This window comes from Nyctibius grandis, chromosome 17, assembly GCF_013368605.1.
Source record: "Nyctibius grandis isolate bNycGra1 chromosome 17, bNycGra1.pri, whole genome shotgun sequence".
In the NCBI taxonomy this organism is placed as follows: domain Eukaryota; kingdom Metazoa; phylum Chordata; class Aves; order Nyctibiiformes; family Nyctibiidae; genus Nyctibius; species Nyctibius grandis.
This window is the reverse complement of record NC_090674.1, coordinates 9,479,852-9,500,261: the sequence shown is the minus strand read 5'-3', so window position 1 is coordinate 9,500,261 and position 20,410 is coordinate 9,479,852. Positions and strand designations below refer to the sequence as shown.

At 67.6% G+C, this 20,410-nt stretch overlaps 4 protein-coding genes across 21 annotated transcripts in view; all 4 read left to right on the top strand.

Annotated features, from left to right (window-relative positions):
* Positions 1 to 486, top strand: part of UBAP2L (ubiquitin associated protein 2 like) — a 32,164-nt gene extending 31,678 nt beyond the window's left edge. For all 15 annotated transcript variants that reach the window (XM_068414333.1, XM_068414330.1, XM_068414329.1 and 12 more), the window contains one exon: positions 181 to 486. In XM_068414333.1, coding sequence (XP_068270434.1) covers positions 181 to 276 — 96 coding nt within the window. In that variant the 3' untranslated portion in view covers positions 277 to 486. The remainder of the gene's footprint in view (positions 1 to 180) is intronic.
* Positions 487 to 1,946: 1,460 nt separating this feature from the next.
* On the top strand, positions 1,947 to 3,986 carry HAX1 (HCLS1 associated protein X-1). The gene is made up of 8 exons (XM_068414952.1): positions 1,947 to 2,055; positions 2,430 to 2,650; positions 2,742 to 2,875; positions 2,979 to 3,024; positions 3,143 to 3,258; positions 3,339 to 3,489; positions 3,564 to 3,714; positions 3,860 to 3,986. Exons 1-7 carry the CDS (start codon positions 2,003 to 2,005, stop codon positions 3,680 to 3,682), a joined length of 840 nt encoding a protein of 279 aa, XP_068271053.1. The 5' UTR covers positions 1,947 to 2,002; the 3' UTR covers positions 3,683 to 3,714; positions 3,860 to 3,986.
* Positions 3,987 to 4,564: 578 nt separating this feature from the next.
* Positions 4,565 to 6,591, top strand: AQP10 (aquaporin 10). Its single transcript, XM_068415119.1, has 6 exons — positions 4,565 to 4,669; positions 5,342 to 5,468; positions 5,564 to 5,701; positions 5,796 to 5,914; positions 6,000 to 6,217; positions 6,291 to 6,591. Exons 1-6 carry the CDS (start codon positions 4,565 to 4,567, stop codon positions 6,589 to 6,591), a joined length of 1,008 nt encoding a protein of 335 aa, XP_068271220.1.
* Positions 6,592 to 7,507: 916 nt separating this feature from the next.
* ATP8B2 (ATPase phospholipid transporting 8B2) lies at positions 7,508 to 20,354 on the top strand. Of its 4 annotated transcripts, XM_068414390.1 has the most exons (28): positions 7,508 to 7,584; positions 10,450 to 10,508; positions 11,166 to 11,279; positions 11,468 to 11,566; positions 11,735 to 11,796; positions 11,950 to 12,022; positions 12,323 to 12,393; positions 12,544 to 12,623; positions 12,832 to 12,990; positions 13,065 to 13,153; positions 13,229 to 13,425; positions 13,785 to 13,820; positions 14,124 to 14,332; positions 14,493 to 14,536; positions 14,615 to 14,780; positions 14,861 to 15,049; positions 16,023 to 16,138; positions 16,247 to 16,411; positions 16,501 to 16,612; positions 16,760 to 16,865; positions 16,981 to 17,122; positions 17,212 to 17,395; positions 17,566 to 17,789; positions 18,071 to 18,154; positions 18,361 to 18,606; positions 19,263 to 19,401; positions 19,475 to 19,605; positions 19,717 to 20,354. In XM_068414390.1, exons 1-28 carry the CDS (start codon positions 7,554 to 7,556, stop codon positions 19,993 to 19,995), a joined length of 3,606 nt encoding a protein of 1,201 aa, XP_068270491.1. In that variant the 5' UTR covers positions 7,508 to 7,553; the 3' UTR covers positions 19,996 to 20,354. The 4 variants fall into 4 exon arrangements, with proteins under 4 accessions (XP_068270491.1, XP_068270489.1, XP_068270492.1 ...); XM_068414388.1 differs by lacking the exon at positions 13,785 to 13,820; XM_068414391.1 differs by lacking the exons at positions 7,508 to 7,584; positions 13,785 to 13,820 and adding an exon at positions 7,716 to 7,796.
* Positions 20,355 to 20,410: the final 56 nt, after the last annotated feature.

The following is a 20,410-nucleotide window of genomic DNA, read 5'->3' as shown; positions in this document are numbered from 1 at the left end:
CCCCAGCGAGCTTGCGTTGGGCCAGCACCAAGGAGCCGTAGCCCGCAGCCCCAGGCCAGAGCCATCCTGCGGTGACGCCAGCGTCGCCCTGCGGAGCAGGCCCGGGTTGGCACCCCGGGGACGGTGGCACCGGTTCCCCCGCCATAACCACCTCCTTCTCCCCCCCCTCCCTCCCCGCAGAGCGGCTCCGGGCAGCGCAGCCAAGGCAGCTCCATCCCCCAGAAATCCCAGGCCAACAAGTCTGCCTACAACAGCTACAGCTGGGGCGCCAACTGAGGCCGGGGCCGCCTTCGCCCACCACTTTGCTTCCGGAAAAAGAATCGTAACGAACCCGACGCCGAAGGATCCCGGGGAGGAGAAACGTCCTGCTGTGGGGCAGCCCCCGCGCCCCGCAGCCCCCGGGCAGGGCAGGGCGAGCCGCCGGCTCTGCCTTCTCTGTCTTTCAGCCACCTTTCCTGTTGTATGTAATATAGAATTTGTATTTTTTTCTCTCTCTTTTTTTTTTTTCCCCCCCTTTTATTCCCCCCCCCGCCCCCTCTCTCTGCATTCAGATTATGAACCGTTTGCCGTAGGGGCCTTTTTTTTGGTTTTGACTCCTTTCTTCCCTCTCCCCCCTCTCCTTCCACCTCCTGCTGCCCCACAACCCTCTCGGATCCAAAGGAGTGGAAGCTGCGAGTCGCCTACAGCAAACCCCCCGCCCCCTTATTATTAGAAAATAAGAACAGTAATTGATATGAAACAGCATTGTAAGATGAATTAGTTGAAGTGGTTTTTTTTTTGGTTTTTTTTTTTTTGTACCGTGTTCTAAATTTAATGGATATAAATGTGTCTTGTATATAAAAACAAAAACCCCACGCCGTCCTCTAGTCCTCTCATTTCCTCGCCCACCCTCTGCCCCAGAGGAGCCCCGGAGGCCCCCACCCCTCTTATTTTCGCCCCCAGCGCAGGTCCTGCCCCCCCCTTTGCACGCTGTAAGTATCTTCTGCTTTCCGTTTGGGTTTATTTTTTTTGGTCTTTTTTTTTTTCTATGCGGGTCCAGATCTTGTATTTTTCAGTTCAAACTGGTCACTTCAACTGAAGTCCCCGTGCGGGTGATTTACTAAAGGAGAATAAAGATCCCAAAGTCATGTGTGTATTTTTTAATACCGACCCTATTTTTGGCGCAGGGGACAGGAACGCTTCCCCCCCACCCCACCCTCCCCTTTTTTTTCCCCTTTTTGTGTATTTTTTTTTTCCTTTCCAAGCTGCAGCGCTGGGCATGGGGACACTGTCACCATCCTCTCCCTGTCCCTCAGAGCCAGGGACCCCCCACCCTCCATTTCTGTGCCTTGTTGCTGTCTGTGCCCCCCCCTCTGAGGTTGGGGTGCTCTCCATGAGGGCCTGTCCCAGGAGGGGGGGTCCCCAGCACAGGGGAGGGGGAACAGGACCCATGGGTGCCCCGGCAGAGGGTGCTGAGCCACCTTCGGGCCCTGTGCTTTGGGGGCTGGGGGTTTGGGGGGGGTCCCTGCCTCGGGGCTGGGGGCAAAGCTGGGGTCCCGGTGGAGGAGCAGGAGGGGTGTGGGATGGACTGGGGGGCACAGGGAAAGACCAGGCACCTGGAGGGGATGTGGGACACCCGGACAGTGCAGGATCGAGCTCGGTGCCCCCCACCCCCGGCCCTTCTCCGTTAGTCCCCCGCGACGGTGGTGTCCCCCGGCAGCCCCCCCCGCTCCCGGCCCCGAGGAGGGACCCCCCGGGCACACGGCTCTGCCCTTGGGTGACGCGGGGCCGCAGCGAGAGGCCCCGGAGCCGCCCCGGGCAGGTGGGGGAAGGCTCCGGCCTGTGCAGAGCGCGGGGGGGGACACAGGGCCCCGGGGACGGGCCCTGAGCCCCGGGACCGGGACCGGGCTGGACCCCGCGGAGACGCCGCGGCGCCTCGCGACACCCGGCGGCGCTTTACGGCAGCGCGACCCCGGCGCTTTACGGCAGCGCTACCGGGGCAGCGGCGGGCCGGCGGAGCGCGATGAGCTTTTATGACGCTTTTCGGGGATTCTTCGGGTTCCCGGGGCGGTGCAGGTAGCGGTACCCGCCCCCGGCCCGGCCCTGGCCCCCTGGCGCAGACCCCGGCCCCGTTCCCCCGGTTGCCCCCCGTACCCTCCAGGCCCTGGCCCAGTTCCCCCGGTTGCCCCCCGTACCCTCCAGGCCCTGGCCCAGTTCCCCCGGTTGCCCCCTGTGCCCCCCAACCCCTGTTCCGGTTGCCCCCCGTGCCCTCCAGCCCCTGTCCCGGTTCCCCCGGTTGCCCCCCGTGCACCCCCAGCCCCTGTCCCGGTTTCCCCGGTTGCCCCCCGTGTCCCCCAGGCCCTGTCCCGGTTCCCCGCCCCAGCCTTCTGTTACCTCCCGGCCCCTGGTTGCTCCGGGCTTGGGTGTCTCTCAGCGCCGCCGTCCCACAGGCCCCGGGACCCGCTTTTCGGCGGCACAGCGTGGGACGAGGAGGACGAGGAGGATGAGGATGGTGACGGCCCGTCCCTGATGCAGCCCCCCCAGGATTTCGCCTTCAGCTTCGGCTTCAGCCCCGGCGGGTCCCGCGGTGCCTTCGAGGGGCTGTTCCAGGACATCGGCGACCTCCTGGGTGTCTTCGGGGGGGCCTGGGCCGGGCCCCCGCAGCCCTTCGGTGGGGATGGGAAGGGGCTACCCCGGGGGACACTGAGCCCCTGAGCCCCTGGGGCTGCCCGGCCTCACCCGACCCCCCTTGTGCTCCCCAGAGCCCCCCGTGCCCGGCCCCGGCGAGGGGCGGCCGCTGCGGGACTCGATGCTGAAGGAGCCGGACAGCCCCGCTCCGAGCGCATCCCCCGAGGGTGCCAACGACCCTGCCCGGCCCTGGAGACCCTTCCTGGGGGTGGGTGAGGGCTCTGCCTCCCGCGGGCTCGGCGGTGGCAGCCTGCCGTCGCGGTGACACGCTTTGCCTCCCCGTCACCGGCGCGTGGCTCTTTGCCTTGCAGCTGGAAGACGCTCACCCGGCTCCTCCTGGCCTCAAGGAAGACCAAGGTGGGTGCCAGGAGCGGGGCCGCGGGGTCTCTGCCTTCCCTGCTCTCCCTGCCCACGCCACCGCAGCCGTTGGGGCACGTCCCCGTGCCACTGTCACCGTCTCATGTCTCCCCCGCAGACCTGGACTCCCAAGTCTCCTCCGCGGGGCTGGGGACCATCCTGAGACCCGACGAGCCCAAGTCCCGCTCTTACTTCCAGAGCGTCTCTGTCACCAAAGTGACTCTCCCTGACGGGGTAAGTGTCCCCTGCGGGCACAGCGATGGGGTGACGCCGTTGGGGTGGTGGCGTGGCTCAGGGCTCGGTGCTGTGCGCAGGCGGTGGAGGAGCACCGGACCGTGCAGGATAGCCAGGGCCGCCGGGAGACCACGGTGACGCGCCGGAGGGGGGACCAGGCCTTCATCACCACCACCAAGGAGGACGGGCAGAGCAAGGACTATCGGGAGGAGGTGGTCAACATGGATGACCGTGAGTGGGGCGCTGAGGGGGGTGAGGGGAGTGGGCAGGGCCCCCCCCCGAGCCAGCTCTCCCTGCTCTCCCAGGGGAGCTGGCGCAGTTCGCGGGCACGTGGCCGCAGCAAGACGAGCTCCGCGCTCCCAACCTGAGCAACCCCTCGTCCGCGCTGGGCAGCTTCTTCCGACGCTGGTTCTCGAGCTGGTAGCTGTGCCCCCCCCCGCCTTGGCTGAGCACCCCGTATGTGTGATGGGTGCAGGGTGGGGGGGACCCCGGGGCTTCCCAGGGCTGTGGGGACAGACGCCGGCGTGGGGGCCGGGGCTGCTGGCTCCATCCAGGGTGGGCGATGGGCAGCAGCCTCTTCTTACCCCTCTTTTTGTTGCAGGTGGGTCGGATCCTGCTGGGAGCTGGGGGCTGCCCACCTTCCGGGGTGCTGCGGAGACCCCCGTGGGGGGCGAGCATGTGCGTGCATGCGTGTACAGAGCAATAAAGTCTATTTATGCAAACGGCAACCTGCCAGGCTCCTTTGGGCTGGAACCTCCCCGATTCAGAGGCAGGGACCTGCGGGGCGGCTCCTGGGTGCTGCCCCACGGGCGCAGGCAGCCGCCGTGCTCCTCTGCCCTGGCCCGGTGCCCACGCTGCTCCCTGCCCACCTCCCTCTCGCGTTTCCCTGCCCGGAGCTGCGCTAACACCTCCCCGGGGCCGCTCTCGAGGGCCCATCCCGGGAGCCTTTCCAAGGCCTCTTCATTAGCCCTGCCTGCGGTTGCGGCTTGGATAAGGGATCTGGCAGGGAAAAGCAGGGTGTCCCCGGAGGGGAAACGGCCATGCCGGCTCACCGGAGCGAGGTCTCGGTTCCTCGGGGGGCTCCCGCCAAGCCTGGCCCTACCGGGTGACACCGTCGTCACGAGGCGCCCGCTGTCCCCGGCCCCACGCGGGACTCTGGTCCCTGCCCGGCGTCTCCCTGTGGTGTGGCCCTGATTGGTTTAAAGTCTGCGTGTTATCACCCACGGCAACCCCGGGGCTCATAAATTCACGTCGGGAAGGAGCCACCGATGCCACTTTTAGCCGCTGCCCGTTCCCGGCCGGCCCCATGGGCACCGCTTCCTTCTTGACGAGGGCCCGGGCTCTGCTCCGCATCCAGAACCGGCTGGCGCGGGAGTGCCTGGCTGAGCTGCTGGCCGTCTTCGTGCTCATCGTGAGTGGGGCACGCGGGTGGGCCGGGGCTGAGCGTGGGGCGGTGGCAGGCGCCGGGGGGTCCCCGGGCTCCCCTGCCCGTTCCTCGCCGGGGCTGAGGGAGGTTTGGGGCTGCGCCACACTTCACCGAGTGACCCGGCACCACCCGACCTCCCACTTGGACCCTGTTCCCGCGGCGTGGTTCACCCTGCGGCTCCGGCGCGATAAGGGCACAGGCGCTGCCGCGTGGTGCCGGAGGGAGCGGCGCTGGGCAGCGCATCGCCTTGACGCCTCCCGCCCTGGAGCAGCCAAAGGTTGGGGCTCCGGAGCCGCGCTTGACATCTGGGCTGCATCCCCGCGGTGACGAATGGTGACACAGTAGCCACGTGTCCCCCTCGTCTCCCCGGGAAAACAGATGACTTCATTGCTGATAATTTATTGACCTTACCCTCAAAACCATGAGCGAAACCAGTAACCGCCTCCCTGCCTGTCCCCATCCAACGCCCAAAGCTGGAGGCCAGGGGATGGGGGAGCAAAACCACGGAGACGGCACCGCCGCAGCCCTCACCTCGCTGCCCTTCACCTGGCATCGGGGCTAGTTCCACCAGCGGCTGCAGCGTGGTGGGGAGCCCATGGGGAGCAGGGGGGAGGCTCGGTGAGGTGCCCGCGGTGGAGCCGTGTCCCTCTTCTGCAGCTGATCACCCTGAGCGGCTCGGCACAGATGGTCACCAGCTCCGGGACGAAGGGGAACATCCTCACCGCCTACCTGGCGGGCGCCCTGGCCGTCATGGTGGCCATCTACACGGCGGGGGGAGTCTCTGGTGAGGCTGGGGAAGGGGTCCCAGCTCCCTCCGTCCCCCAGCTCCGGATCCTCCCGGACCCTCCGCTCCCAGCCCCTCTCCTGGCTCCGTTGTAGGCGCCCACCTCAACCCGGCTTTCTCCCTCGCCATGTGCTTGCTGGAGCAGTTTCCTTGGTGGAAGTTTCCCATCTTCGTGGCCCTGCAGACCGCGGCAGCGTTTGTCGCCGCTGGCGCCGTCTATGCCCTCTACTACGGTACCGGGAGGTGGGTGGGTGCCCGGCGGGGGACCACTGTGGCTGAGCTGGGGTGGCCGGGCTCACGGCCCCGGGCTCTGCCTCTGCTCCACAGATGCCATCCGGCACTACGGCAACGGGACCCTCGCCGTCTCTGGCCCCCGGGAAACCGCCTCCATCTTTGCCACCTACCCTGCTGACTACCTCTCCATCTCCAACGGCTTCTTAGACCAGGTGGGTGCTGGTGTTGGCTCCCCGCCCTGGACCTCTCCGGCGGTGCTGGTCCCCACGGCGCTGAGCTGCTGTGCCGCCCCTGCAGGTGATGGCCACGGCGATGCTGATCTTGGGCATCTTGGCCATCCTGGACACCCGCAACAAGGGTGTCCCCAAGGGCCTGGAGCCGGTGGCCGTGGCCCTGCTGGTGCTCTCCCTCGGGGTCTCCATGGGCTCCAACTGCGGCTGCCCCATGAACCCCGCGCGGGATTTCGGGCCCCGGCTCTTCACCTACGTGGCGGGTTGGGGCGCGGAGGTTTTCAGGTGGGTAGAGGGAAGGGGGTGAGGTGGGGGGGGTCGCAGGGGTGACTCCCTGCCAACTGTGCCCTGTCCCCAGCAGGGGCAACGGCTGGTGGTGGGTGCCGGTGGTGGCACCACTGCTGGGGGCCGCCGTGGGCTCGGCCCTTTACCAGCTCCTCGTGGCTTTCCACCACCCGGCGGAGGAAGACGACCCCTGCGACGGGCAGAACTCCCTGGTCCTCGTCAACGTCGCCATGGCCCCAGACACCGAGATGTCACCTGGGAAGAAGGATGCCGGGGGGACACTGCCCCAGAAGAAGCGACACCAGGGACCCCCCCACTGCCCCGGCGGCACAGTCCCCCCCGCAGCCCCCGTCACACCATTAAACGAGCTCTAAGGCTGTGGGGTGACTTGTGTGTCTGGTCATGGTGGGGAGGCAGCAGCCCCCCGGGGAGGGACAGAGCCAGCCAGGCCTGGCTGCGGGGGACCCCGGCCTGGGGGGGGGATGTGCTGCTGGAGAGGGGCGGGGGTTGCACCCTTGGGACACCCCAGGGCTGTCCCCGGGACCCCCGTGCTGCCCCTGGTACCCCCAGGGGGCTGCCTCTGGCTCCCCCGGGACCCCCCTGAGGCTCCCCAGGACCCCCGGGACTGCCTCTGGCCCCCCAGGACTGCCTCTGGCCCCCCAGGACTGCCCTCAGCCCCCTCGAGTTGTCCCCAGGACCCCCAAGACTGCCCGTGGTACCCCTTGGGGATGCCTCTGTCTCTCCAGGACCCCCCTGAGGCTCCCCAAGACCCCCCCCGGCTCCCCGGTACCCCTTGGGGGCTGCCTCTGGCCCCCCCAGGACCCTTCCCCGGCTCCCTGGGACCCCCTGGGGTTGTCCCTGGGATCCCCGAGGCTGCCCCTGGTACCCCCGGGGGCTGCCACCGCCCCCCCCAGGACTCTCCCCGGCCCCCCACTACCTCCCTCCTGGCTGCCCGGGACACCCGGGGGCTGCCCCTGCCCCCCGGTAGCCCCTTCCCGGCTCCCCGGGACCCCCGGGGGCTGCCCCGCTGCCCAGGACCCCCGGGCTTGTACTCTGGGCCACCCCCCCCGGTACCACTCGGTAGCCCCCGGGACTGCTCCGCCCCCCTCCCCGGCTCCCCGGGACCCCTCGATACCGCCCCCCCCGCCCCCCGGGGGCAGCGCTCGGTCGCCCCCCCCCGCCCCATCACTTCCGCCGCCGACCGGCGCCGCCGCGGCCATGGGGCGTTGAGGCGGCGGCGGCGGCAGCGGCAACGGGAGCGGGGCCGTGACGGCCCCGGCAGCGGCCCCGGCCCCGGCCGCCCGCCCGTTCCCCATGGGCTGCGGGGCCGCCGGCCATGGAGCGGTGCGCGGCCCGCCGGGCCCCAGGTGAGCGGGGCGGGGGGCCCGGTGCAGGCCCCGGTAGGCCCCGGTAGGCCCCGGAGCGGTGGTTGCTATAGTAACGCGGCGGGGCGGGAGGGCCCCGGGGCACCGGACAGCGCGGGATGGCGGCAGCGGGACGAGCCGCGGCCCCGCAGCCCTGACGGTGCCCCCGGAGATGCCCGTGAAGTGGCAGCGGGTCCAGGGCCCCGGGTGGACGGGTGGGTCCGGGCCAGGGCCCGGCGGGGGCCGGGGGGGGGCGGGCTGGGGTCTGGGGCTCTGGGGGTGCAGATAGTCGGGGCTGGGGGCGCAGGATCTGGGGGTGCAGGGCTGGGGGTCTGGGGTGCAGGGCTGGAGGGGTCTGGGGGTGCAGATATCCAGGGGTGGGGGTCTGGGGGTGCAGGGCTGTAGGGGTCTGGGGGTGCAGGATCTGGGGGTACAGGGCTGGAAGGGTCTGGGGGTGCAGATAGCCAGGGCTGGAGGGGTCTGGGGATGTGGATAAGCAAGACTGGGGTGCAGGATCTGGGGGTTCTGGTCTGGGGGTCTGGGGGTACGGGGTTGGAGGGATCTGGAGGTGCAGATATCCAGGGCTGGAGGTCTGGGGGTCTGGGGTGCAGCTAAGCAGGGCTGGGGGCCTGGGAGTGCAGGATCTGGAGGTTCTGGGCTGGGGGTCTGGGGGTACAGGGCTGGAGGGGTCTGTGGGTCTGCGGTGCAGATATCCAGGGCTGGGGGTGCAGGGCTGGAGGGGTCTGGGGGTGCAGATAGCCAGGGCTGGGGGTCTGGGGGTGTGGATAAGGAAGACTGGGGTGCAGGATCCTCTGGGGGTTCTGGGCTGGGGGTCTGGGGGTGCAGGGCTGGAGGGGTCTGGGGTGCAGATAGCCAGGGTTGGGGGTGCAGGGCTGGAGGGATCTGTGGGTCTGGGGGTGCAGCTAAGGAGGGCTGGGGGCCTGGGGGTGCAGGATCTGGGGGTTCTGGGCTGGAAGGGTCTGGGTCTGGGGGTACAGGGTTAGAGGGGTCTGGGGGTGCCAATATCCAGGACTGGGGGTCTGGGGGTGTGGATAAGCAAGACTGGGGTGCAGGATCTGGGGGTTCTGGGCTGGGGGTCTGGGGGTACAGGGCTGGAGGGGTCTGTGGGTCTGGGGATGCCAATATCCAGGGCTGGGGGTCTCGGGGTGTGGATAAGCAAGACTGGGGTGCAGGATCCCCTGGGGGTTCTGAGCTGGGGGTCTGGGGGTGCAGGGCTGGAGGGGTCTGGGGGTTCTGAGCTGGAGGGGTCTGGGGGTCTGGGGGTGCAGATAGCCAGGGCTGGGGGTGCAGGATCTGGGGGCTCTGGGCTGGAAGGATCTGGGGATACAGGGCTGGAGGGGTCTGGGGTGCCAATATCCAGGGCTGGGGGTCTGGGCGTGTGGATAAGCAAGACTGGGGTGCAGGATCCCCTGGGGGTTCTGGGCTGGGGGTCTGGGGGTACAGGGCTGGAGGGGTCTGGGGTGCAGATATCCAGGGCTGGGGGTCTGGGGGTGCAGCTAAGTAGGGCTGGGGGCCTGGGAGTGCAGGATCTGGGGGTTCTGGGCTGGGGGTCTGGGGGTATGGGGCTGGAGGAGTCTGGGGGTGCAGATATCCAGGGCTGGGGGTCTGGGGGTGCTGCTAAGTAGGGCTGGGGGCCTGGGAGTGCAGGATCTGGGGGTTCTGGGCTGGGGGTCTGGGGGTACAGGGCTGGAGGGGTCTGTGGGTCTGCGGTGCAGATATCCAGGGCTGGGGGTGCAGGGCTGGAGGGGTCTGGGAGTGCAGATAGCCAGGACTGGGTCTGGGAGTGTGGATAAGGAAGACTGGGGTGCAGGATCCTCTGGGGGTTCTGGGCTGGGGGTCTGGGGGTGCAGGGCTGGAGGGGTCTGGGGTGCAGCTAAACAGGGCTGGGGGTCTGGGGGTGCAGCTAAACAGGGCTGGGGGTCTGGGGGTGCAGGATCTGGGGGTTCTGGGCTGAAAGGGTCTGGGGCTACAGGGCTGGAGGAGTCTGCGGGTGCAGATAGCCAGGGCTGGGGGTCTGGGGCTGGAGGAGTCTGGGGGTGCAGATATCCAGAGTGGGGGGGTCTGGGGGTGCAGAGTTGGAGAGGTCTGGGGGTGCTGATACCCAGGGCTGGGGGTCTGGGGGTGCAGAAGAAGAGGGCTGAGGGTGCAGGGGTGCAGGTCCTGGCGTGGGGGGAGCACAGGGCCACAGCTCGGGGGGGGCTTCGCTGGTCCCCTGCGAGTCTGGGGCTCCTGCGCTTGCTTGGGGGGCTTTTGGGGTGTAGGGGAGCAGGGCTGGGTGGCTGCAGGGTGCAGGGGGGGGGTCTGGGGGCACAGGGTGGGGTCTGAGGGTGCAGGGGGGAGGTCGGGGGACGCAGAGGGGGGTCTGGGGGCACAGAGGGTGGGTCTGGGGGTGCAGAGGTGGGGTCTGGGGGTGCAGAGGGGGATCTGGGGGTGCAGAGGGGAGGTCTGGGGGCGTGGGGGGGGTCTGGGGGTGAAGAGGGGAAGTCTGGGGGTGCAGAGGTGGGATCTGGGGGTGCAGAGGGGGATCTGGGGGCACAGAGGGGGGGTCTGGGAGTGCAGGGGGGGTCTGGGGGCGCAGAGGGGGGTCTGGGGGCACAGAGGGGGGGTCTGGGGGTGCAGGGGGGGGTCTGGGGGCACAGAGGGGGGTCTGGGGGTGCAGAGGGGAGGTCTGGGGGCACAGAGGGGGGTCTGGGGGTGCAGGGGGGGGTCTGGGGCACAGAGAAGGGGTCTGGGGGCGCAGGAGGGGTTCGGGGGATGCAGGGGGGTCTGGGGGCGCAGGGGGGGTTCGGGGGATGCGGGGGGGTCTGGGGGCGCAGGGGGGCGAGGCTGACGGGCGCTGTGTTGCAGAGGAGGAGCGGCGGCTGCGAGCCAACGCGCGGGAGTACAACGAGAAGTTCCAGTACGCGGTGAGTGGGGGTGGGCAAACCCCATCCCTCGGGGGTCTCGTGTCCCGCCCCCCCCGGCTCAGGGAGGTTTGGGGGGGGGCTGGGGCCTGTGTCACCCCCTGGGTCAGCGGAGTTGGGGGGGTTGGTTATGGCTAAAAATAGATGTTTGTCCCTGAGAAAATTGGGCTGACAGAGCCCCGGGGCTGGGGCGGCTGGCGGGGGGCACGGTGAGCTGCCATGGAGGGGGATGCACCCCCCCAAACCCCCCCAGCTCTGCCTGTACCCCCGCCTGCTCCCCCTGATGCGGTTCTGTGGCTAATTAACGAGCTTCTGGAGCTGCTGAGGGGGGGACACGGCTCACCTTGGCCTCCCCCTTCACGCTGGGGCTTGTTTCTGGCTGCTCCAGACCAGGCTCTGCCTTGGCCTCGCTGTGGTGGGGGGGGGACAGGGCGTCTGGGCTGGGGTGACCCTTGTGGGGGGCCACTTGCTGCTGGAGGATGCTGGTCCCTGGGGACCGGCTGGCAACCGAGGCGGAGGAATGGGCTTCTCGAGGAAGCTGCTGGAGGTCCAGGATGTCCAGAGCCAAATTAGGGTGAGCTGCCCCCAGTGATGCTGGGGGGGGGGGTCCCAGGGCCTCAGCAACTTGTGACCCCCCCTTCTCGCCCCGTCTGTCCCCAGAGCAACTGCATCAAGACCTCCAAGTACAACATCGTCACTTTCCTGCCCGTCAACCTCTTCGAGCAGTTCCAGGAAGTGGCCAACACTTATTTCCTCTTCCTCCTCATCCTGCAGGTGAGCCCTGGGGGGCCTGGGGAGGCAGCCAGGGTCCCCCCCACACACCATCCTTCCCTGCCTGGGCAGCTGGCAGGGCCCAGGGCACCTCCTGCCTCCCGGGAGCAGTGGGTTTGGCACCCTTGGGCAGGGGTAGTGTGTTCCTGGGGCTGTCCTGGTCCCCTGTAACGCCCGTTCTCTGTCCCCAGCTGATCCCACAGGTCTCTTCGCTCTCCTGGTTCACCACCATCGTGCCTTTGGTTCTTGTTTTAAGCATCACAGCTGTCAAAGATGCCACCGACGACTATGTGAGTGGTTCCCCCACGTGCCCCTCTACCCGGGCTGGCTGCCCACTATCAGCTGGGCACGGGGATTTGGGGCTGGGCACGGGGCTGTGACCCCGGTGAGGGTGTGTGGTGCCTGGGGGGGCTATGGGAGAGGGGCTGACACTGCTGTCTCTTCCCCTCCCCACCCAGTTCCGCCATAAAAGCGACAACCAGGTGAACAACCGGCAGTCTCAGGTGCTGATCGGCGGAGCGTGAGTGTCCGACGGGGACAGGGCGGCTGGGGAGGGGACGTGGGGTCCTGCGAGGCGCGGCGTGGGGCTGTGGGCAGGGGCAGAGCGCAGTGGGGCGGGGGAGACGCGACGCTGCCAGCTCCTGCCTCGCTCCACTCCGCTGTCCCTCCGCAGCCTCCGGCAGGAGCAGTGGATGAACGTGCGTGTGGGAGACATCATCAAGCTGGAGAACAACCAGTTTGTGGCGGTGAGTGTGGCCCCGAGACGGGCACGGGGACAGCAGCCCAGCGCGGTGCTGCGCCCGCTCTGCTTCTGTGCTCCTCCGGCACCTCCTGGGGTGGAGACACTGGGGACGTTCCAGCCTGGAGGTTGCGTTTAGGTTTGAGCTGTGTTTGAGCTCTGGGGATTTGGCTGATGTGGGCACTTCAGGTGATGGTGTCCAGGCCCCGTGCTGAGGACACGGGGCTCCGGAGACCCTGCTGTCCCCTGGGGCAGGCGTAGGGGACCCCCGGTGTCAGCACAACCCTTCACGTGTCTCTCCCGGCAGGCTGACCTCCTCCTCCTCTCCAGCAGCGAACCCCATGGGTTGTGCTACATAGAGACCGCGGAGCTGGACGGGTAGGTGGCCCCAGCCCGCGTCCCCGTGGCCTCGGGTGGCAGGAGCGAGACGGGGCTGCGGGGTGGCAGGGACCCGAAACCGGGGAGCGCCCACGAAGGCCCTCCCTGCCAGGCTGTCGCTAACCCCGCGCGGTGCCTCCTTGTCCTCAGAGAGACCAACACGAAGGTGCGCCAGGCCATCCCCGTCACCTCGGAGCTGGGTGACACCAGCAAGCTGGCTCGGTTTGATGGTGAGTGCCTGCGACCGGTCCCCTGCGATGGGGCAGCCCTTGGGCTTCCTTCTCCATCACCCTGGAGAGACCGGGACCATCCACGCGGTGTTGTGGTCCCGTGGCTTGAAGCAGATCTCTGGGGAGCTGGGGATGGTACTGGGAGCACTGGGATGGAGCTGGGCACGTGGAGAAGGCACGTTACAGCCGAGCCGTCCTCTACACCCAGGCGAGGTGATCTGTGAACCCCCCAACAATAAGCTGGACAAGTTTGGGGGGACTCTGTACTGGAAGGAGAACAAGTACCCCCTGAGCAACCAGAACATGCTGCTGCGGGGCTGCGTCCTGCGCAACACCGAGTGGTGCTTCGGCCTCGTCATCTTCGCAGGTGGGCCGGGACGGCTGCCGGCGCGGTGCTGCGCGGAGGGGACGAGCCCCGCTGACCCCCTTCCCTCTCCCCAGGGCCCGACACGAAGCTGATGCAGAACAGCGGCCGCACCAAGTTCAAGCGGACGAGCATTGACCGGCTGATGAACACGCTGGTGCTCTGGGTACGTGGGAGGCAGGTCCTGGTGAGCCCCGGCTTGGGCCCGGTTGGTTCTTGATGGCCTTGTCCTGTTCCCCAGATCTTCGGGTTCCTGGTGTGCATGGGGGTGATCCTGGCCATCGGCAACGCCATCTGGGAGCACGAGGTGGGCGTCTGCTTCCAGATCTACCTGCCTTGGGATGAGGGGGTGCACAGTGCCTTCTTCTCCGGCTTCCTCTCCTTCTGGTCCTACATCATCATCCTCAACACTGTGGTGCCCATCTCCCTCTACGTGAGGTAGGGCAGGGGCCGAGGGGCTGGGAGGGGGGCACGCGAGGGGCAGGCACCAGGAATTAGGGGTGTCCTCTGGGGAGGGGAGACGGGGATGGAGACCCAGGGGCAGAGCTGTGTGCGTGGGGTGGGCGCGGGCTGCTCTCCTGGGGATGGGCCACGTCTGCCCTTGGGGATACCCCCAAGACCTGCGACCCCACAGGTCCCTCGGGGCTCCCCCCACCCCGGCTGTGTCTGTCTGGCTGCTCGTCTCTCCCTGCCCTGGCTGCATGCTGGTTATTTTGCTGTGCCCTCCTGCAGCTCCCAGGCTCCTGCACTGTCCCTTTCTCTCTCTCTTTTAATTTCTCTCTCTTTTCGTTCCCCAGCATGGGTTCTGTCACCCTTAGCCCCGAGGTAAGAACGTGTCACCCCCACCCCTCCCATTAGCTCATTGCTATCTACCCTGGGGGCCGGGGAGGGGGTTTGGGCCGTGTAGGTGTGTGAGACACCCAGGGAGCATCGAGGGGGTCCCCGTGTCCCCAGCCCTGGCTTGGCGGTGGCTGTCGGTAGGAGCGGGTGCGGGCCAGCCCCGGGGAAGGGCGCGGGAGGGACCCTGGGTGCCGGGGTGCGCTTAGGGGGTCTGGGATGGGCATGTGTGTGTGTGCCTGGCTCAGCAGAGGCGTGCTGCCCTGTCCCGGTGACACCCGGCTGTCCCCTCCCCGCAGCGTGGAGGTGATCCGCCTGGGACACAGCTACTTCATCAACTGGGACAAGAAGATGTACTGTGCCAAGTGCCGGACGCCGGCTGAGGCCCGGACCACCACCCTCAACGAGGAGCTGGGGCAGGTGGAGTACATCTTCTCCGACAAGACCGGCACCCTCACCCAGAACATCATGGTCTTCAGCAAGTGCTCGGTGAACGGGCACAGCTACGGTGAGCGCAGGGCACCAGGGCCCCTCCTGGAGACCCTTTGGGGCACCCGGGGGATGAGGGGGGTCAGCCGTAGCGCTGTGGGGCTGCCGCTGGCCGTGGGTGCCGGTGGGGCAGCAGCGGTGGGTCCCTGCCCTGGTTAACTCCGCGTCCTGCTTCACAGGTGACGTGCAGGACGTGCTGGGGCACAAGGCAGAGCTGGGAGAGGTAAGGGTGCCGCGGGGCCAGTGCTTGGCTGTGCCACGTGCCACAAGTGGGTGATAACCCCGTCTCTGCCCCTGCCAGAGGCCGGAGCCGGTCGACTTCTCCTTCAACCCGCTGGCGGACCCAGAGTTCCAGTTCTGGGACCCCAGCCTGCTGGAAGCTGTCAAACTGGGAGACCCCCACGTGCACGAGTTCTTCCGCCTGCTCTCGCTCTGCCACACCGTCATGTCCGAGGAGAAGAGCGAAGGTGGGTGCCGGGAGAGCAGGACCCGGCCCTGCACGGCGTGGGGCGCGGCGCTGGCCCTGACCCCCCGCTCCTGTCCCCAGGGGAGCTCTATTACAAGGCTCAGTCCCCGGACGAGGGAGCCTTGGTCACGGCCGCCAGGAACTTCGGCTTCGTGTTCCAGTCCCGCACGCCCAAGACCATCACGGTGCACGAGTTGGGTCGGGCCATCACCTACCAGCTGCTGGCCATCCTGGACTTCAACAACATCCGCAAGCGCATGTCCGTCATCGGTGAGGTCCTGGGCGCGGCGCAGGGGCTGTGGGGCTGGGAGGGTCGTGGTGGGGCTGGGAGGGTCGTGGTGGGGCTGGGAGGGTCGTGGTGGGGCTCGGAGTCTCGTGGTGGGGCTCGGAGTCTCGTGGTGGGGATGGGAGGGTCCTGGTGGGGCTGGGAGGGTCCTGGTGGGGCTGGGAGTGTCGTGGTGGGGCTGAGAGGGTCACGGTGGAACTGGGAGTGTTGTGGTGGGACTGGAAGTGTTGTGGTGGGGCTGGGAGGGTCATGGTAGGCCTGGGAGGGTCACTGTGGGGCTCGGAGGATTGTGATGGGGCACAGAGGGTCGTGGTGGGGCTTGGAGGGTCGCGGTGGGGCTGGGAGGGTTGTGGTGGGGCTCAGAGTGTCGTGGTGGGGCTGGGAGGGTCCTGGTGGGGCTGGGAGGGTCGCGGTGGGGCTGGGAGCTTCATGGTGAGGCTGGGAGGGTCCTGGTGGGGCTTGGTGGGTCACGGTGGGGCTGGAAGGGTCACGGTGGAACTGGGGGGGTCGTGGTGGGGCTGGGAGGCTCCTGGTGGGGCTGGGAGGGTCACGGTGGAACTGGGAGGGTCCTGGTGGGGCTCGGAGGGTCACGGTGGAACTGGGAGGGTCCTGGTGGGGCTGGGAGGGTCACGGTGGGGCTTGGAGGGTCACAGTGGGGCTCGGAGGGTCACAGTGGGGCTCAGAGGATCGTGATGGGGCTCAGAGGGTCGTGGTGGGTCTGGGAGTGTCACGGTGGGGCTGAGAGGGTCGTGATGGGGCTCGGAGGGTCGCGGTGGGGCTGGGACGGTCACGGTGGGGCTGGGAGGGTCGCGGTGGGGCTCGGTGCGATGTGCTGGGGACCAGCCCCATGCAGATGGTGCCGTGACCGTGGAGGCATCGCGAGGTCACGGCTGGGGCCTGGAGCAGGACTCGCTCCTGCCCCCCTGAGCCAGGCAGCGTGTTCCCTGCTCCCCGCAGTCCGCAGCCCCGAGGGCAAGATCCGGCTGTACTGCAAAGGTGCTGACACCATCCTGCTGGAACGCCTGCACCCCGTCAACCAGGACCTGGCCAACGTCACCACCGACCACCTCAATGTGAGCTGGGGCAGGGCTGGGAAGGGGAGAGGGGCTGCCCAGAAGGACCGTCAGGGTCTGGGGACGCCGTCGGGCTCTGCCTGCACACCCAGCTCCGGCCGCTCGCAGGAATACGCTGGCGAGGGGCTGCGGACGCTGGTGCTGGCCTATAAAGACCTGGAGGAGAGTTACTACGAGGACTGGTCTGAGCGGCTGCACCAAGCCAGCGGTGCCCCCGACGCCCGCGAGGATCGCCTGGCCCGGCTCTACAACGAGGTGGAGAACGACATGATGGTACGTGGGCTTGGGGGGGGGTACTGAGGGGTGGGAGGCGGCTGTGGGGGGCAGCCCCTGCTGACCTCCCGCTTGTTTGGGTCCCCCAGCTGCTGGGAGCCACGGCCATCGAGGACAAACTGCAGCAGGGGGTCCCTGAAACCATCGCCATCCTGACGCTGGCCAACATCAAGATCTGGGTGCTGACGGGGGACAAACAGGGTGAGGCATTGCTGGGGTGGGGGGGGTCTGGGCTGGCTGGAGGTGAGGACGTTCATGGGCTGGATCCCCCCTGCCTGGGGGGGTGGTGGGACAGATGCTCCTCACTCTGAGCTGACCCTGGCTCAACCCCTGGTTTCCCATCCCCAGAAACGGCCGTGAACATCGGCTACTCCTGCAAGATGCTGACGGACGACATGACGGAGGTGTTTGTGGTGACGGGCCACACCGTGCTGGAGGTGCGACAGGAGCTGAGGTGAGGGGGCGGGGGACAGGGCAGAGGACACGCGTGGGGCACGGCTGCACGGGGCAGGGAGCTGGGGGGTGCTGAAGTGCCCCGAATCGGGGCCCTCTGACCCCTCTCTCCTCAGGAAAGCCCGGGAGAAGATGATGGACGCGTCGCGCTCCGTGGGCAACGGCTTCTCCTACCAGGAGAAACTCTCCTCCAAGCTCACCTCCGTGCTGGAAGCCATCGCCGGCGAATACGCCCTGGTCGTCAACGGGCACAGCCTGGTAGGGACCTGGGAGCACCCGGGCTGGCCGGGGCACCGTGCCCGGCTGGGGGGGCCGTGTCCCCCACTGTCCCCCCGCTCTCCTCGTAGGCCCACGCGCTGGAGGCTGACATGGAGGTGGAGTTCCTGGAGACGGCGTGCGCCTGCAAAGCCGTCATCTGCTGCCGCGTCACGCCCTTGCAGAAGGCCCAGGTGGTGGAGCTGGTGAAGAAGTACAAGAAAGCCGTGACCTTGGCCATCGGGGACGGGGCCAACGATGTCAGCATGATCAAGAGTAAGTCCTGAGGTCTGGGGAGCTGCGGGAGGGACAGGTGACCCCCTTGCACTCTGTCCTCGTCCCTCTGTGCCCTGCAAGATCATGGTCCCGCTTGGGGGGTGCCACCCCCCTGTCCCCTGTGCTCCTGGCAGATCCCTCCTCACCCCATGTCTCTCTTCCCTCCACAGCCGCCCACATCGGGGTGGGCATCAGCGGGCAGGAGGGCATCCAGGCGGTGCTGGCCTCCGACTACTCCTTCTCCCAGTTTAAATTCCTGCAACGCCTGCTCCTGGTGCACGGGCGCTGGTCCTACCTCCGCATGTGCAAGTTCCTCTGCTACTTCTTCTACAAGAACTTCGCCTTCACCATGGTCCACTTCTGGTTTGGCTTCTTCTGCGGCTTCTCGGCGCAGGTACGGCGCCGGCTCCACGCGTTTGGGCTTGGGCTCTGCTCAGAAGCGTGCCCTGGTCCCTGGGCTCCCTGCGGGGCCTCATCCTGCGCCAGCAGGCACAGCCTGGGATCCCTCCGGAGCGCGGCAGCGTGGTGGGTGCAAGGAGCCCTTCGGACAGGGCACCCACGGGGGGTTGGTGGCGGCTCTCCTGTCCCTGCAGCTGTGGGCACGGGGACGCGGGGGGCGGCTGGCACACGGGGCGGGCAGGTCCCACGTCCCCCTGAGCACCCCGTTCCCTGCAGACCGTGTACGACCAGTACTTCATCACGCTGTACAACATCGTCTACACCTCGCTGCCCGTGCTCGCCATGGGCATCTTCGACCAGGTATGACGGGGTGGTGATGGGGGGGTCCCTGGGTGCGCGAGGAGCTGGCCCCTCGTTGCCCACTCTGCAGGAGGAAGGGCTGCCCGGCCTGGGCTCTCCTTGTCCCTCCGTGGGTGGTGGTGGAGGTTGGCCCAGCCCCAGCGAACACGCTGTGCCTGCCCGGGGCTGGAGGGAGGTGCCCAAAGTGCCCCCCGCCGTGTCCCCAGGACGTGCCGGAGCAGCGGAGCATGGAGTACCCCAAGCTCTACGAGCCCGGGCAGCTGAACCTGCTCTTCAACAAGCGAGAATTCTTCATCTGCATCGCCCAGGGCATCTACACCTCTGTCCTCATGTTCTTCATCCCTTACGGCGTCTTCGCCGACGCCACCCGCGACGACGGCGCCCAGCTGGCCGACTACCAGTCCTTTGCCGTCACCGTCGCCACCTCCCTGGTGATTGTCGTCAGCGTGCAGGTAGGGACACAGCTGCTCAGCCCCTCGCCTCTGGCACAAAGGGTGGGTGAAGGTTTGGGTCCCATCCTGCCCTGGGGTCACACTTGGAGCACCATGGCCATCCCCTGAGCCAGGTGAAGGTTTGGGTCCCATCCTGCCCTGGGGTCACGCTTGGAGCACTGCGGCTGTCCCCTGAGCCAGGTGAAGGTTTGGGTCCCATCCTGCCCTGGGGTCACGCCCAGAGCACCATGGCTGTCCCTTGAGCTGGGTGAAGGTTTGGGTCCCATCCTGCCCTGGGGTCACGCTTGGAGCACCACGGCCATCCCCTGAGCCGGGAGAAGGTTTGGGTCCCATCCTGCCCTGGGGTCACACTTGGAGCACTGCGGCCGTCCCTTGAGCTGAGTGAAGGTTTGGGTCCCATCCTGCCCTGGGGTCACACTTGGAGCACTGCGGCCGTCCCTTGAGCTGGGTGAAGGTTTGGGTCCCATCCTGCCCTGGGGTCACACTTGGAGCACTGCGGCCGTCCCTTGAGCTGGGTGAAGGTTTGGGTCCCATCCTGCCTTGGGGGTCACGCTCAGAGCACCACGGCCGTAGGTTTGGGTCCCATCCTGCCCTGTGGTCACACTCAGAGCACCACAGCCGTCCCCTGAGCCCTCCCTCTGTCCCCTCTCCACCAGATCGGGCTGGACACGGGCTTCTGGACGGCCATCAACCACTTCTTCATCTGGGGCAGCCTGGCTGTTTACTTCGCCATCCTCTTCGCCATGCACAGCGACGGCCTCTTCCAGATGTTCCCCAACCAGTTCCGCTTCGTGGGTGAGTCCCGGGGGGGTGCTGAACACTGCCCCCCACCCCAGCAGGGCGCTGGACTCGTGTTTCCCCCTCCCAGGGAACGCCCAGAACACGCTGGCCCAGCCCACGGTCTGGCTGACCATCGCCCTCACCACCGTGGTCTGTATCATGCCCGTCGTGGCCTTTCGCTTCCTCAAGCTGGACCTAAAACCCCAACTCTCGGACACGGTGAGAGCGTTTGGCCGTGGCGAGCGGGCACGGGGGGGGGGGTCCTGTCCCTGTCCCTGCCCCACAAGCGGTTCTGTGGGTCCCTGACCCCCTCTCTGGTGCCGTCCCCAGGTGCGTTACACCCAGCTGGTACGCAAGAAGCAGAAGGCTCAGCACCGGTGCATGCGGCGCGTGGGCCGCACGGGCTCGCGGCGCTCCGGCTACGCCTTCTCCCACCAAGAAGGTTTCGGGGAACTCATCATGTCCGGCAAAAACATGCGCCTCAGCTCCTCGGCCCTCTCCAGCTTCGCCGCCCGCCCCGGCGCCGGCTGGATGGAGACCCTGCGCAAGAAGAAAGGCAGCGATGGCGGCACCGCCGGCAGCCCCGGCGCCGCGCCCAACAAGGTGTGAGGGCTCAGGGGGTGTTGTGGCCGCCCCCCACCCAGCTCACCACGGCCTAAGGTGGGGGTTTGGAGGAGGCTGGTCACGGCGTAACCAAAAAAATCCGGGATGGACGGACGGACGGACACTGTCCCCGCAGCCCCCCGCCCCGGGCTGCTCCTCTGTCAGTATTCACCCCGTCACACGCGAATGTATCACGCCAGAGCCACCGTGGGGGGCTGGGGTGGGGTGGGGGGGCTGTGCCAGCTCCCTGCCCCCCTTCCCCACGTCTCTTTTTATATATAAAACAAAAAACCAACAACAACAAAAAAAAAGGAAGGAAAAACCCCTCCAAGTTGACGGAGCGACTGCTTTCTCTCGGGGTTGGCTACGGCGAGAGCGCGGGGGGCCGGGGCGGGGGGGTCAGGGATGTCACTGGCCTTTG